The sequence below is a fragment of the Otolemur garnettii genome, unplaced genomic scaffold, assembly GCF_000181295.1.
Source record: "Otolemur garnettii isolate 467f Iridium unplaced genomic scaffold, OtoGar3 scaffold00046, whole genome shotgun sequence".
NCBI lineage: Eukaryota > Metazoa > Chordata > Mammalia > Primates > Galagidae > Otolemur > Otolemur garnettii.
In genome coordinates, this window is record NW_003852441.1 from 13255880 (window position 1) to 13268715 (window position 12836).

The following is a 12836-nucleotide window of genomic DNA, read 5'->3' on the forward strand; positions in this document are numbered from 1 at the left end:
GAAGGGAGGCAGCAACAAGGGTGGCAGGATGCCGAGCCCCACCTCTTCCGTGGAGACTGATCTCCCAAGGGGCCAGCTCCCACCAGCCACCTGCCTGTCCCCTGACCTAGCACAAACCCCTCAGATTACATACTGCCCAGTACTCCTCTCAGTTTGACCTTCCATGCCCTTCTATGCTCTAAGATTTGAGGCTCCTTGAGGGCTAGGCCTGGGAGCCAAACATCCCCCCTTCTAGAGAAAGATATAAGGCACTCTCCCCCGACTGGCACCCAGATCTGGTTTCTGGCCAACACCTTCCTCTTCCTCAAGCCTCCAGACTTTGGGGACCTAGCTCCAGCCACAAAGTTCTGAATTCCCCTCTCAAGAATTTCTTTATGCCCCCCACCCCAACCTACCTTTAGGCTGCAAAAGCAATCACCAGACCCCAGGGGCTTTTCCTGGGGATTAAGTGAAATGATTCGTGCATTTGCCACATTCTTGGGCAAGTGACTAGGAGGCAACACACAGAGCTAGAGTTTGGGATTTCCTGGCTCTGCCACCTGCTGTGGCAGGAGGGATTTTCACAGTATTTGCACAAAACCAGTGGGTGCTTTTTCTTTAATAATTTTTTTTTAAAAAAACTCCAGTTCCTGTTCTCCAGAGACACCAGCTTTGTCCAGTCTCCTCCCCTCCTAACCTCCACAACTCTCCACATTGGGGGTGGTATCATCAATCCAATTTATTAAGCCCTCAATGGTGGGGAGGAAGGGCCACGTCTTCCCACTTCAGACCCTTTGCCCATCTTGTTATCTTCTGTTCTTTCTACTGTCCCCTCAGCTCTGCCTTCTTTTCCCCATTGAGAGGGGGGATCTTCTGTTGTCCTGTATGCCCTGAAACTAACACCCAAGAGGAGGCCAGAAATTCTCAGGGAGTTCCCAGCTCCTCAAGAGGAACAGCCAAGAACATAGTGGCCATAGGATCAGGACAAGCAGGGCAAGGTGGAACAGGGGTTAGAACAGACCAAAGTCCTTTACCGCAAAGGAGAAAACCACACTGTGGAGGGGAAATAAATAGAGGGCCCCAGGGCAGCAGAGTCCAGGCCCCCAGGGTGCAGTGACTGTAGGAGCAGTGGGCAAGTGGGAGCCCTGGCACACTGACTCCAGGCCACCTCAGCCGCTGAGGAAGAGACGCTTGTAGACCTTGTTCATCTGCTCCAAGAAGATGAAGGTGAGGACAGTGTGGGGACCCAGGCGGGCATAGTAGGGTGTGAAGCCCTTCCACAGGCTGAAGAAGCCCTCGTAGCGGACAACCTTCAATAGCACATCCTAGATAGACAGGCAAGCAGGGCACTGGGGCTGGGACCTGGTCTGGAGGGCTGTGTCCCCCACAACCAACAATATTCACAGCTCTCCCAGGGCCTCTTAACACTCCCACCCAAGCCCCCAGCCTTGCTTCCTCACCAGCCCATTCTTGTATTCTGGCTTCCCATCAATCATTCGCATGTTCTGGATCCTAAAGGAGAGGAGGTAGGGATGTGAGAGAGTAGGGCATCCTCCCACTCCCTTCCCCTCCAGGCCTAGGACTACACACTTACCGAGTCTTAACAATGTCCACAGGCATGGAGGCAGCAGTGGTGACCAGGCCGCTGATCATGCTGGCGCAGAAGTGGCACAAGATGTTGTCAGAGAAATAGCCTGGGGGGAGGGGTGAAGTGGGGGTGGCAGTCAGCTCAGAGGAGGCTCAAGCCAGGCTAGGAGCTGAGAGCCCAGGTCTGGGTCTCACCTGAGTCTAGCAAGAACTGCTTGGACTGGGAGTAGGAGGCCAGTTGGGCAGCATTGACGACGACAGCCCGAGCCATGGTAGGGATGCAGCCCTGGAGGCAGGGGAGTAAGAGAAGAATTGGAAATGCCTGAGACCTGACCCCACACCCCCCAAGTCTCCAGCCACTTCACTCACCCGCCACAGTGTGAGGACCCCCTCTTCCTGGGCAATTCGAATCAGGGCATTAAACACATTTTTGTAGCCACGGCGCTGATCTACTGGAAGCCTGGCAGGAGAAAGACTAAAATCAGGGGAGCCCACTCAGCCAGGAGCAAAGAGAGGGAAACCAGAACAAGCAAATGCTCTGTTCTAGATCTGGAATAAGAAGAAACTGGTCTCTCTGTTTTAGATTCCAGGGGATGGGGCTAGGGTTAGGCTCAGACTGGTCTCTCTGTTTTAGATTCCAGGGGATGGGGCTAGGGTTAGGCTCAGACCTGGAACTCACCGGCCATCGGCAGTCATGCGGATAAGAGCCACCTCAGCTGGTGTTCCCACAAAAGCACCAGTTGCACCTGCAGTCATACCAATCAGAGCCTTCAGCAGAAAGCCCGGAGGTGTACCATCAGCCCCAGTCAGGCGCTCAAATAGCACGGTATAAATGCCAAGGCGAGTGGTGGTATAGGTGGCCTGGCGCAGCAGGCCAGCTGATAGCCTGGGAAGCAAAGGGAGTATGTCAAGCCAGTGTCTGGAGCTTCGAACCCACACCCTACTTCCCATTCCGAGGCCCCAGTACCCCGTGTAAATGCCCCTCAGGCCTTCTGCCCTCAGGATGCTGGTGAGGGCATGGAAGCTGGTTTTGTACTCTCGAGTCTTGGCTCCTTCCCCGCTCAGCTGCATCCGGTTCTTCACCAAGTCTAGGGGCTGCACAAAAACTGTAGCTCCCATCCTAGGGGAAGAGGGGGTGGAGTCAAGGGCCAGGTGTCCCAGATCTATCAATACCCACTGGAGACTGCCAGCAAAGAGTTGCAAAGGTCATGTGATTAAGGATTCAGGAGGCTGGTGAACATGTGTTTAAGAATCTGTATGCGTACCAAGAGCAATGGATCTGAAAAGTTCAGTAGGGGCCATGCAATGAAAGTGCTCCAAGCAGCTCCACGGGAGTCAAGTGGTGACTTGGGACTCCAAGTAGTCCTGCAGGAGCCCTTCAATGGCCTAGAACCCCAAGCAGCCAAGCAGAGCTAAGCAATGGAGTGGGAAACTCAGGTGGCCTGGCGGAGGTTGTGCAACGGACCCTGCATGCAGTCCCGCATGGCTGGCCCTACAGTGAGCTCCTGGCAGCCCACCAAGGACCTCACAATACACTGGGGATCACACTGACCCCATACTGGCTCAGGTCACTGCAACAGACTGAGAGATAAACCGGGCCCCGTTCCTTGCTCCCGTCCCTTCCTTCTCTTTTCCCATCCCTGGGGCCTGAGCTTACCCGGCCAGGCCCCCGAACAGGAACTTGACGGACTTAGGGGAGGTCCGGGGCTTCCCGTCCACCCCGCCGGCCCCGGGACTCGCCGTCGCCGCCATCGCCACTCAATGGCCCTTAGGTCTGGGTCCCGTGCGCGCGCGGCCTCGCTCGCCCCCAAGGTGACACCGCGCGCGCAACAGGACGAGGGCGCGCGCACGCCCCCCGGCTCTCAGGACTGGCACTAGGGGAAGCTACCGCGGACGCAGGCGCATAGCGCAAAGGCGACCGGGAATAAGGTGGAGCTAAAGGAGGAGCTTGAAGGTTGCCTGAGGGAAGAGGTGTGCCCGATTTAGGAAACCAGAGTACTGGCACCGTATTGCAATCGCGGGAAAAGAGAGAAGAGAGGGTTTGAAGTTCTCGCGAGGTCGAAAGATTTAGACTGGCCAGAGTTAGATCTCTCGCGATAGCTACAGCAAGATTTCAGCTGCCGGGGGTTGGGGCAAAGGGGGCGAACACTCTCGCGAGACTTGGAGGTACGGCGGCGGCAGAGGGAGAGGTTTGTAAACAGGGCAGCTTCAAGATCCCGGGCACTTGAGGGGGGATGATTAAGTCATCTTCTGGGGCATCAATGCTCCCTCCAACTCCACAGGCACTCCCTCCATTTCTAACCTTTCTTTTAACCAGCTTTTTAGGACTGGAAGTCCATTTTGAACGTTCACTGCTGGAAGCGGCCTTTCTTTACGGGAACCTCTTTTCCAGGGGTTGGGAAGACGGCCCACCTGCCCGGAAGTCCCACCTCCTTCAGCTCCCCCACCCTTCCAGAAGTTTTTCTGTCACCTGTGTTGTCTCCGTCCCTTCCCCTGTTTTATCCCTGTACCAGAAAAGGACACATTTAGTGCCTCCCTCCCAGCTCCACTAAGCGGGTTAGATATCTCATTAGCCGAGTTGGGATTCTTCTCTGGAGCCCCCATGTAGCTGGGAAGTGGGACCTGGGGGTGGTTGGACCCCTGGGATCCTAAAGAAGATAGGGAGGGTGCGGAACTCCGCTTCTGCTCCTGCTACCAGGACGCGGCCTCCTCAGCTCTCTTCTCCCGCTGCCATGCACTCTGCGGCCTTCCCGCTTCCCGTGGTTGTGGCCACTGTCCTGTGGGGAGCGGCCCCCATTCGGGGGCTCATTCGAGCGGTGAGTCTGAGGGGCGGATGGAGAGGGCGCTGAAGGGAGGGGCTGCAGGCTGAAGGGGAAAGTGTTTTCTTGTCCCCAGACCTCGGACCACAATGCCAGCATGGACTTTGCGGACCTCCCAGCTCTATTTGGGGCTACCCTGAGCCAGGAGGGACTCCAGGTGATTCTTCCCCTTCCCTTTTTTTTCTGTTTCGCAGAATCCTTCGTCCGGGGCAGGGGTTGGGGAGCCTTGTTTTGGATGAAGGTGGAAGTAGAAAGAGTCCAGTTAGGAACCAAGTTCACGAGCATGTCTAGTGTGGAAACCAGAATCTGGAGGGAGAAGTCAAAGTGTGTTTACCCACAGAACTCCACGCATATCAGGGAGACTGAAAATGCCTTAAGATAAAAAGCAGAACCAAGTATTGCTTATCAGTAGGGTCTCAGGAGTCAGTTATTGGTAAGATGACCTTGAGCAAGTTAATTTTCTCCGAGCCTTAATTTGTTTTTCTGTAAAGTGGGACAATAGAAGTTAGCTTAGGATTATTGTGAGGATTAAATTATATGAGCAACTTTAGTCCTTCATCACAATGACTGCCACTTAGCAAAAACTGAGTTGAGTCATAGAATTGTTTGTGAGATGGGTAATTGGAAAACTGAAGTGAAAGGAGTGTGCTCTGTGTGAGTGTGTACTGGAGAGAGGAGGGCGAAACAACTTAAGAGAAAGGGACAAAGATGGGTAGAGAATTGAATTACAATCAGTAGGAACTGGAAAGCAAAAGAATTGAATTAGCTTGACGTTTAGGGTACATGTTAGCCCATCTGGGACAGGGAGGAGGTTGATGGGAGAGTCTGGAGAAGGGATATTTGGGTTTTTTTGTTTTGCTTTTAATTGTTTCAGATTAATTGAGGGTACAAAGAATTAGGTTACAATGTTTGCATTTATTTATTTGGCTGAGGCTTGGTTTGAACCCACCACCTCTGGCATATGGGGCCCAGCCCTACTCCTTTGAGCCACAGGTGCAGCCCAGTGTTTGCATTCAAGTAAAGTCCCTCTTACAATGATTGTCCTGCCTCCAAGAGGTGTGCCATACTCCCTACAATTGTGCCCATTAAGTGGGAGCACACTAATCCCCTTCTTCCTTCTCTCTCCCTCGTTCCTCAAGACCCCACCTTGTGTTAATTTGAGTTTTTTTCTCATGTGGGTATGTAGATCTTGTACTGGCTTCATATTAGAATTGAAGAATTACATTGTATTCTTGCTTTGGAGAAAGGGATATTTGATGTAGTTGCATTTTCAGAAGACTGAGAGATGTGGACTTCTTAACTTGGGTGGGATGCTTAGACCCCAGAAATGAGAAGGAAAGGAGGATAGAAAATATGCAACATGTAGGGGCCAGCTTGCTTGGTTGGCCTTGTGAAGAGTAGAACCTAGGGAAGAGAAATCTAACAGTGTGCTTCTCTTCCCTAGGGGTTCCTTGTGGAGGCTCACCCAGACAATGCCTGCAGCCCCATTGCCCCACCACCCCCAGCCCCGGTCAATGGGTCAGTCTTTATTGCACTGCTTCGAAGATTCGACTGCAACTTTGACCTCAAGGTTGCTGAATGTAGGGTTGGGAGCTGGGAAGCTGAGGGTGAAAAAGGTGCCACAGTAATGAAAAGAGACAAAGCCCACGATAACTCCTTATTCTCTACCTTGCCTCCCTAGGTCCTAAACGCCCAGAAGGCTGGGTATGGTGCAGCTATAGTACACAATGTGAATTCCAATGAACTTCTGAACATGGTGTGGAATAGTGGTAAGGGTGGAGGATCTTAACAGCTGGGTTTTCAGTGGAGCTTAGACTGAGAGATGGTGGGAAAGATAAATACATAGGGAGAAGAAGCCAGTCTTTTGGGTGGGATGAGGCAAAAGTGCTAAATGTCTGGGTTCCCAAAGCATTTGAGAGGAATGTTGAGTCCCTGGAATAATCCCTGATCTCTGCAGAGGAAATCCAGCAGCAGATCTGGATCCCGTCTGTGTTTATTGGGGAGAGGAGCTCTGAGTACCTGCGTGCCCTCTTCGTCTATGAGAAAGGGTAGGACATGTCCCTCCTTCCTCATTCATCCTTCAGCAGTTCCATGCCAACCTGGAGCTCAAGCCTCACTGCCCCAACCATTCAGCCTAAAGTCCTTCCTTCCCTGACTGTTGACTTTTTTCCCCACTCCCTTCCCCACCCCATGGGCCTTGTCCAGAGCCAGTTTTTTTGTTTTAGAGACAGAGTCTTACTTTGTTGCCCTCAGTGCCGTGGCATCACACAGCTCATAGCAACCTCCTCCTGGACTTAGGTGATTCACTTGCCTCAGCCTCCTGAGTAGCTGGGACTACAGGCGCTCGCCACAACACCCAGCTATTTTTTTGTTGCAGTTTGACCAGGGCCTCGGTATATGGGGCTGGTGCCCTACCCAGTAACCCACTGGCACCACCCCAGAGCCAGTTATTTCGACCCTCTTCTTTGTGCCTTTGCCATTCTTGTCCTTCTGAGATTAGCCTTCTTTTTCCCAGGGCTCAGGTACTTCTGGTTCCGGACAATAGCTTCCCATTGGGCTATTACCTCATCCCTTTCACAGGGATAGTGGGACTGCTGGTTTTGGCCATGGGAGCAGTGATGGTGAGTAGCTTAGGGAAGGGATAGTAGTAGCTCAGGAAGACCTGAGGCCTATAAGGCCATGTTGGATCTGGAGTTGGGAAATGGGGGTGGTTTGTCCTAGATTGTTCAGTTTTGCTCCCTAAGCTTTGTCTGTCACTCCCTCTTTCCCAGATAGTTCGTTGTATCCAGCACCGGAAACGGCTCCAGCGGAATCGACTTACCAAAGAACAACTGAAACAGATTCCTACACATGACTATCAGAAGGGTGAGGGGTTTGGGGAAAAGGCCAGGTTCTGAAGGATTTGAGCCCAGGAGATAAGGGGTAAAGAAAGCTGGCAGTGAGAAGGTATCCACCTAAAATGCCATCATCTCTGTGTACCCACAAATTAGAGGACAGAAGTAGAACATAGCAGGAGGTCAGAAACAAAGATGATTAAGTGAAATAGTTTGGGGAAATGGAGGGATAGAAGGTGGAAAGAGTAGAAAAATGGAAGGAGTGGGAGGGTTCATTGAGAAAAAGAAGAAACAGGTAAGGAGGGGGTGGGTCTTTAGTCCCTGGAGCCTACAGTGTCCATATAAGGTTATAGCAGAAGCCCTGCCTCCTACTTCCGCTCCTCCAGCTCCCTATCTCACCACCCTCAACACCTCCCCAAAAACCCACTTCCCTTCTTACCTCTGCTTCTCTTTGCTTATCCTTGCTAGTCCCAAAGAGGGGCTGCCCTGGCCTTACCATGCCTCCCTGTCTTGGCTCTTATATGGGTTTTGTAGACTTGGGGAAAGAATTTTTACGGGACTTTGCTCCACCACAGGCCTGCCAGAGTGAGTTCTCGTGGGCAGTGGTTCAGTGTGGCTCAGTGATAGGCTGACTAGATTTACCTTCTTTCTCTCAGGAGACCAGTATGATGTCTGTGCCATTTGCCTGGATGAGTATGAAGATGGGGACAAGCTACGGGTACTACCCTGTGCTCATGGTGAGGCCCTCACTGCCTGGAACCAGGCTCCTGTGACACTGGCAGGTACCAGGTGCTTTATTCATCTCATTCCTCTCTGTAGCCTATCACAGCCGCTGTGTGGACCCCTGGCTCACTCAGACCCGGAAGACCTGCCCTATCTGCAAGCAACCTGTTCATCGGAGTCCTGGGGATGAGGAACAGGAGGAAGAAATCCAAGGGCAAGAGGAGGGTGATGAGGAAGGGGAACCAAGGGACCACCCTGCCTCAGAACGGACCCCATTACTAGGCTCCAGCCCTACTCTTCCCACCTCTTTTGGTTCCCTGGCCCCAGCCCCCCTTGTTTTTCCTGGGCCCTCAACAGATCCCCCACCCTCTCCTTCCTCTTCCTCATCTCTTTCCTGTGCTGTCCTAGTCTAATACCTCCCTCCATACGCACACCTCTGGTGACCTTTTTGCACAGACCCTCTTCCTCCAGTCTTCTAAATTGAGGGATAGGGGACATTTTCATCCCAGCTTTCTCCCTTACCTGGCCCTAGTATTTTCAGGGGGCTTGAAGGAAGGGAGCAAAGGGACTGGTCTTTACTTCATGGATTAATAAAATTGGTTTTGTGGACTAAGGGTGGGTGAGATCATTCTCACACAGGTAAACCTATGCTTTGGGGAATCAATCCTATTTTGCTATAAAGGGCAAGAGGTGCCAGGAGAGACTTAACCTGTAGCCATGGGACAGCCCTAGCAGGCCAGGCCTTTGCTATGACTAAAAGGGGGAGCCCCACCCACATGATGACTCAGTTGGCCCTGCCTTGCCCACAGGCCTGGAACTATGGTCTGGGTGGCTCTATTCCATCATCCCAATTGGACTAACACACTTGAGGACCTAGGCCTGGAAATGCCACTGAGAGGCTAGGCCACCTGGCTACATAGGTCTGAGGCAACTGCTTAATCCTGGACATTGAAGTAAGAAGTTCAGATTCCTGCACTTTGTAGTGCCTCCACCCTCCTGCTCCCAACCCCAAGCCAGGATAAAGAAGACAAGTCCTAAGTGCATGTCTCCCAGTCTGACACCCAAGCTCAAATCACACAGCACCTTATTAGTAGAATCTTTTTTATTCAGAAAAAAAACCCCAAAAAACAAAAAAGTTTTCCAACCACACACAGGAGGGGTATGGGTAGGGGGAGGTGTCTGTCCATCCAGTCCTGGCCCCCAGCCCATGTGGTTTTGGCAGCGATAAGGGGTGTGGGGTAATGGCCCCAAAAATAAAAATGGTGTATGTGTGTATGGGAAGGAGAGGGGTGCAAAAGCTGTGGGGAATGGTGGGGGAAAGGGACAGATGAGGTCAGTACTGGGAACGCCGCAGGTGGGAGGCCATTTCATAACATTTCTTGTTGATCAAACCACCATGGACACCTTCTTTGCCCATCAGCAGGACTAGCGCTGGAGGAAAGAGAAAGGAGGCTAGGACCCAGGTGTCACAATTTCACCCCCTACCAGCTGTTCAGCAGCTGTCCAGCCCTAGGGGCTGTAACCCAACCTCATCCCTCCCAACCCCCCCCCCCACATACATACACAGGCAGGCTGTCAGTCACCCTGAAACAATAAGGCTTTTCAAAAGGGGAAAATCAAGCTTAAAAGGCCGGAGAGGAACAGACTAAAATTTAGGGGTCAAAGGCTCATAGACTGCTGACTCATGTGTTCAGGCTAGAAATGGCTGTGGAAAAGCCTGCCACCTCCAAGTTAACAAAAGAGCTCAAAAGATGAGAGCTAAATGCTGACTCAGGACCCTAACAATACCAACTCCAAGAATAGTCTCTAATTTGAAAAGGTTCAAGGTAGAAAGGAACTTAGGACATGATGCAGTTCAGTACTTCATATCACAACGTGTGGAACTGAGAATAGGAGGGACTATCCAATGTCTCAGCACCCAGTGAACTAGAAGTAGAATGCTGGTCTGACTGCCTTCACGCTGAGGAACCACACAGAAAAAGAACCCAAATAACAAAAGGAGGCACATTAGGTCTGTCAGAGCTAGAGAAAGGGCAAGACTCAGAAACTCACTCTTGGCAGTCATGGTGACAGTGACATTGAAAGTGGGAGCTCCACCGGTGCTCTTGGTACGAAGATCCATGGTAAATTCCCCATCCTGCAGCAGCGAGTCTCGGATCACAGAACATTTCTGGCCCCCAAGTGTCAGCCCATTCACAAAAAAACTTGACCGGTCTTTGCCAACAAGAACACCAACCTCAGCTGGCTGAAAAAAGAACCAAGCACCCAACAAGTTAGTACACCAATATCCCCACCTTGTTCTGAGGACCCACTTGCCTTCCACTCTGGGAGCTCGAACCCGGGTGGGAAGAGATTTATTGCTACATGCTCTGTACACATCAATGAAATTTGAGAAACTTTCAGTACCTTTGGAAGTTAGAGCAGAAAAAGATCCCGATTCTCAAGACTAGAAAATGGGACCAAGGTGGAAGGGATGAAATATTCCCCTACAGACGTAGATCTCAGAGTTTAACCCAGAAAATAAAAGACAGCAAAGTGGGGAATCTTTGGATGCTCAGAACTCTCCTTCAGGAAAAGCAGAAGCGGAGAGGGGAAGGGAGGGGGCGGGCAAAGCAGGAGAGGCAACTTTGCCCTTATTTGGTCAAAGGTTCTGCAGGAGTTGTGAGGGGCCCGGACGCCTGGGTCTCCAAGTAACCTAGAGTTTAGGTTCAGGTGTCTACGCCCGGAGATGAGGAAGCAGACCCCTGGAAGCTTTCCGGGAAAGTTGGAAAACTTTTGAAGGGGGGCAGGAACTAGACCCTGCAAGCCAGCTCTCGGGTCTAGATACCTCAGGGAACATTTCTCCCCCTCCCCCTTACACCCCAAACCCCCACATCCGGTCCCTCCCGCCCGGAAACCCCCTTTTCCCCCTTTTGAACTTCCGCTCCTCCTCCCCACTTCCGGGCAGTGTGAACAGGGGAGGTGGTTGGGGGAACAGCGGTAGTCATCCCTTATTCCTTCATTCCTTATACTATCTTAGAACTTCTCACAAAGTTCCCCTGCTTCAGGCCCCGCCGGATGGCGGGAAGAGAGGGTGAGGGGACTTCCGGGATTGGCCTCACAGGAATGTTGAGTCCAACGTGCCGCGTGTGTGTGGGGGTGTGTGTGTGGCGGCCTCGCCCGCTCTAACGGAGCTGGGAGGGGCAGGGAGCCCACAGAGGACGGGCAGGGAACCGAAGCCACGCGCTTTGGGGTTCCCTCCTGCATAAGGGGGAACAATGGTGGAGGGGGCGCGAGCGGACGGCCTGAAAGAGAGCTAGTGGCCGGAGGGTCCCCAAGACCCTTCTCGATCACAATTCATGGGTAAAATTGCAGCGCGTGCCCGCCCCGCCCTGGGGGAGGCGGAAGTGGGCCGCCGCACCGGGCGACGCGCCCCTCCCCGCCCTGTGCCCCGGATGTAACGCCCCATCGCGGGAAGCGGGGTGGCGGGCGCCGCCGCCTGGGGCGTAGGACTTAGGGGGCAACGAAGGGACCCGCTCACGTGTAGCCGCCATTCGCGCCGCTTCCAGGGCAAGGACCTGGTCAGGGCCCTTCGCTGCCTTCCCTAGACCGTGCCCGCCCCCACCCAAGTCCCTCCCAAAGGGTCCAAGCCCGACCAATGCCTCGGACCGCGCAGGCCTCGCAGTACCGTGATGTTGACGAAGGTTTTTCCAGGGACGGCGGCCCAGACGGAGGGCGAGTCCTTGTAGCCCACGATGGCTGCGTCCTGACAGGTCCCGTCCGCCATGAGGTTGTCGATGTAGGCGTTCCACCCGGCCATGGCGCTGCTACTGGGGCTGCTCTCGGCGCTGCTGCTGGGGCCGTGGGCTGGGCTCGGGCTGCCTCGGGCTGGCGGGCGGGGGGAGGCGGAGAGCTCGGGGCACGCGCTGCCGTCCGGACCGCGGTTCTGCTAGCTGTGCAGCAGCCCTCGCACCGCCACTTCCTGCTCCTCCCCCCCCCCAGATTTTTATTTGCAAAGGGCGGTAGGGGCGGGGCCTGCTCCCCCATTCCCTCCCTCCCCGCGACCGCCAGCCCAGACACCGAACTTCGCAAATGCAATTTTAAAAATCCCTCCCCCTAAAAAAAAAAAAAAAAAAAAAGTCTTCCCCCATAGCAAAATTTGCAGAGTTCGATGGAAAGCCATGTAAATGATGGAGGGGGGGTGGCGGAAGAGACGCTAAGGTTAGGGCTCGCTCCCGTTCTCATTGACTATAAACCAGACTTTGGTATAGGGGAAGGGAGTGAGCCAGAGGAAGGAAGAGAAAGGAGAAGAATTAGCAAGCTGCATATTAAAGAGAGTTTGGGGAACCCAGAGTTAAACGGAACGACTCCTCCTTTTCCCCCACCTATGCCGGAGTGAGGGACCGGCGGCGCGTGCGCCGGCGCGTGCGCCAGGGCCGGGAGGGAGAGCGCGTGGGGCGGTTGGGGCCGACGGTAGACTGCACGGGCGCGCGTCCGGCCGGGTCCTCTCGGACCCTCCTGGGCAGGAAGGCAAATCCTAGGACGCGTCTCCCGCATGACAGAAGGGGCGGGGAGGGTGAGGTAGTGTGCTTGCTGCCTCCCCACCTTTAATTTTACTTATTCAAGTAATAAGAAAGCCGAAGGAAATTTGACAGATTATACCGCCGTCATTCTCAGAGCTGAAGGAACCCACTGGGGCTCTTCTGTCCCTAGCGTCACACAGGTTGGGTTCCTTCGGACCCATCCCCACTCTAGGAGATTATGCTTATTCTGGATCTGGTTCGGTCCAGGGCGTCCCTCCACGTCCCAGCCCCGCCTGTCCCCGAGCCAGCAGTTTGGGTCACCGGCCGTGCCCCCCGGCTGGTCTCTGCGGAGGTCACTGAGCTCCGGCTCCCTCGGGGCGAAATGGGCGGGG

At 53.6% G+C, this 12836-nt stretch overlaps 3 protein-coding genes across 4 annotated transcripts; 1 reads left to right on the forward strand and 2 right to left on the reverse strand.

Moving 5' to 3' along the window:
- Window positions 1-522: 522 nt before the first annotated feature.
- On the reverse strand, window positions 523-3647 carry SLC25A11 (solute carrier family 25 member 11). 2 transcript variants are annotated; one of them, XM_003791216.2, is made up of 8 exons: window positions 3224-3574; window positions 2534-2686; window positions 2246-2452; window positions 1936-2026; window positions 1762-1852; window positions 1574-1673; window positions 1440-1491; window positions 523-1304 (listed from the first exon to the last, which is right to left on the reverse strand). In XM_003791216.2, the coding sequence occupies exons 1-8, from the start codon at window positions 3316-3318 to the stop codon at window positions 1149-1151; spliced, it is 945 nt and encodes a 314-aa protein (XP_003791264.1). In that variant the 5' UTR covers window positions 3319-3574; the 3' UTR covers window positions 523-1148. The 2 variants fall into 2 exon arrangements, with proteins under 2 accessions (XP_003791264.1, XP_012661439.1); XM_012805985.2 differs by having other exon boundaries at window positions 699-1304; window positions 2246-2686; window positions 3224-3647.
- A 67-nt stretch (window positions 3648-3714) lies between these two features.
- Window positions 3715-8555, forward strand: RNF167 (ring finger protein 167). The gene is made up of 10 exons (XM_012805983.2): window positions 3715-3755; window positions 3884-4382; window positions 4462-4542; window positions 5830-5955; window positions 6067-6154; window positions 6343-6433; window positions 6901-7006; window positions 7157-7250; window positions 7876-7956; window positions 8039-8555. Exons 2-10 carry the CDS (start codon window positions 4299-4301, stop codon window positions 8353-8355), a joined length of 1068 nt encoding a protein of 355 aa, XP_012661437.1. The 5' UTR covers window positions 3715-3755; window positions 3884-4298; the 3' UTR covers window positions 8356-8555.
- Window positions 8556-9026: 471 nt separating this feature from the next.
- On the reverse strand, window positions 9027-11909 carry PFN1 (profilin 1). The gene is made up of 3 exons (XM_003791221.3): window positions 11610-11909; window positions 9995-10187; window positions 9027-9373 (listed from the first exon to the last, which is right to left on the reverse strand). The coding sequence occupies exons 1-3, from the start codon at window positions 11739-11741 to the stop codon at window positions 9276-9278; spliced, it is 423 nt and encodes a 140-aa protein (XP_003791269.1). The 5' UTR covers window positions 11742-11909; the 3' UTR covers window positions 9027-9275.
- Window positions 11910-12836: the final 927 nt, after the last annotated feature.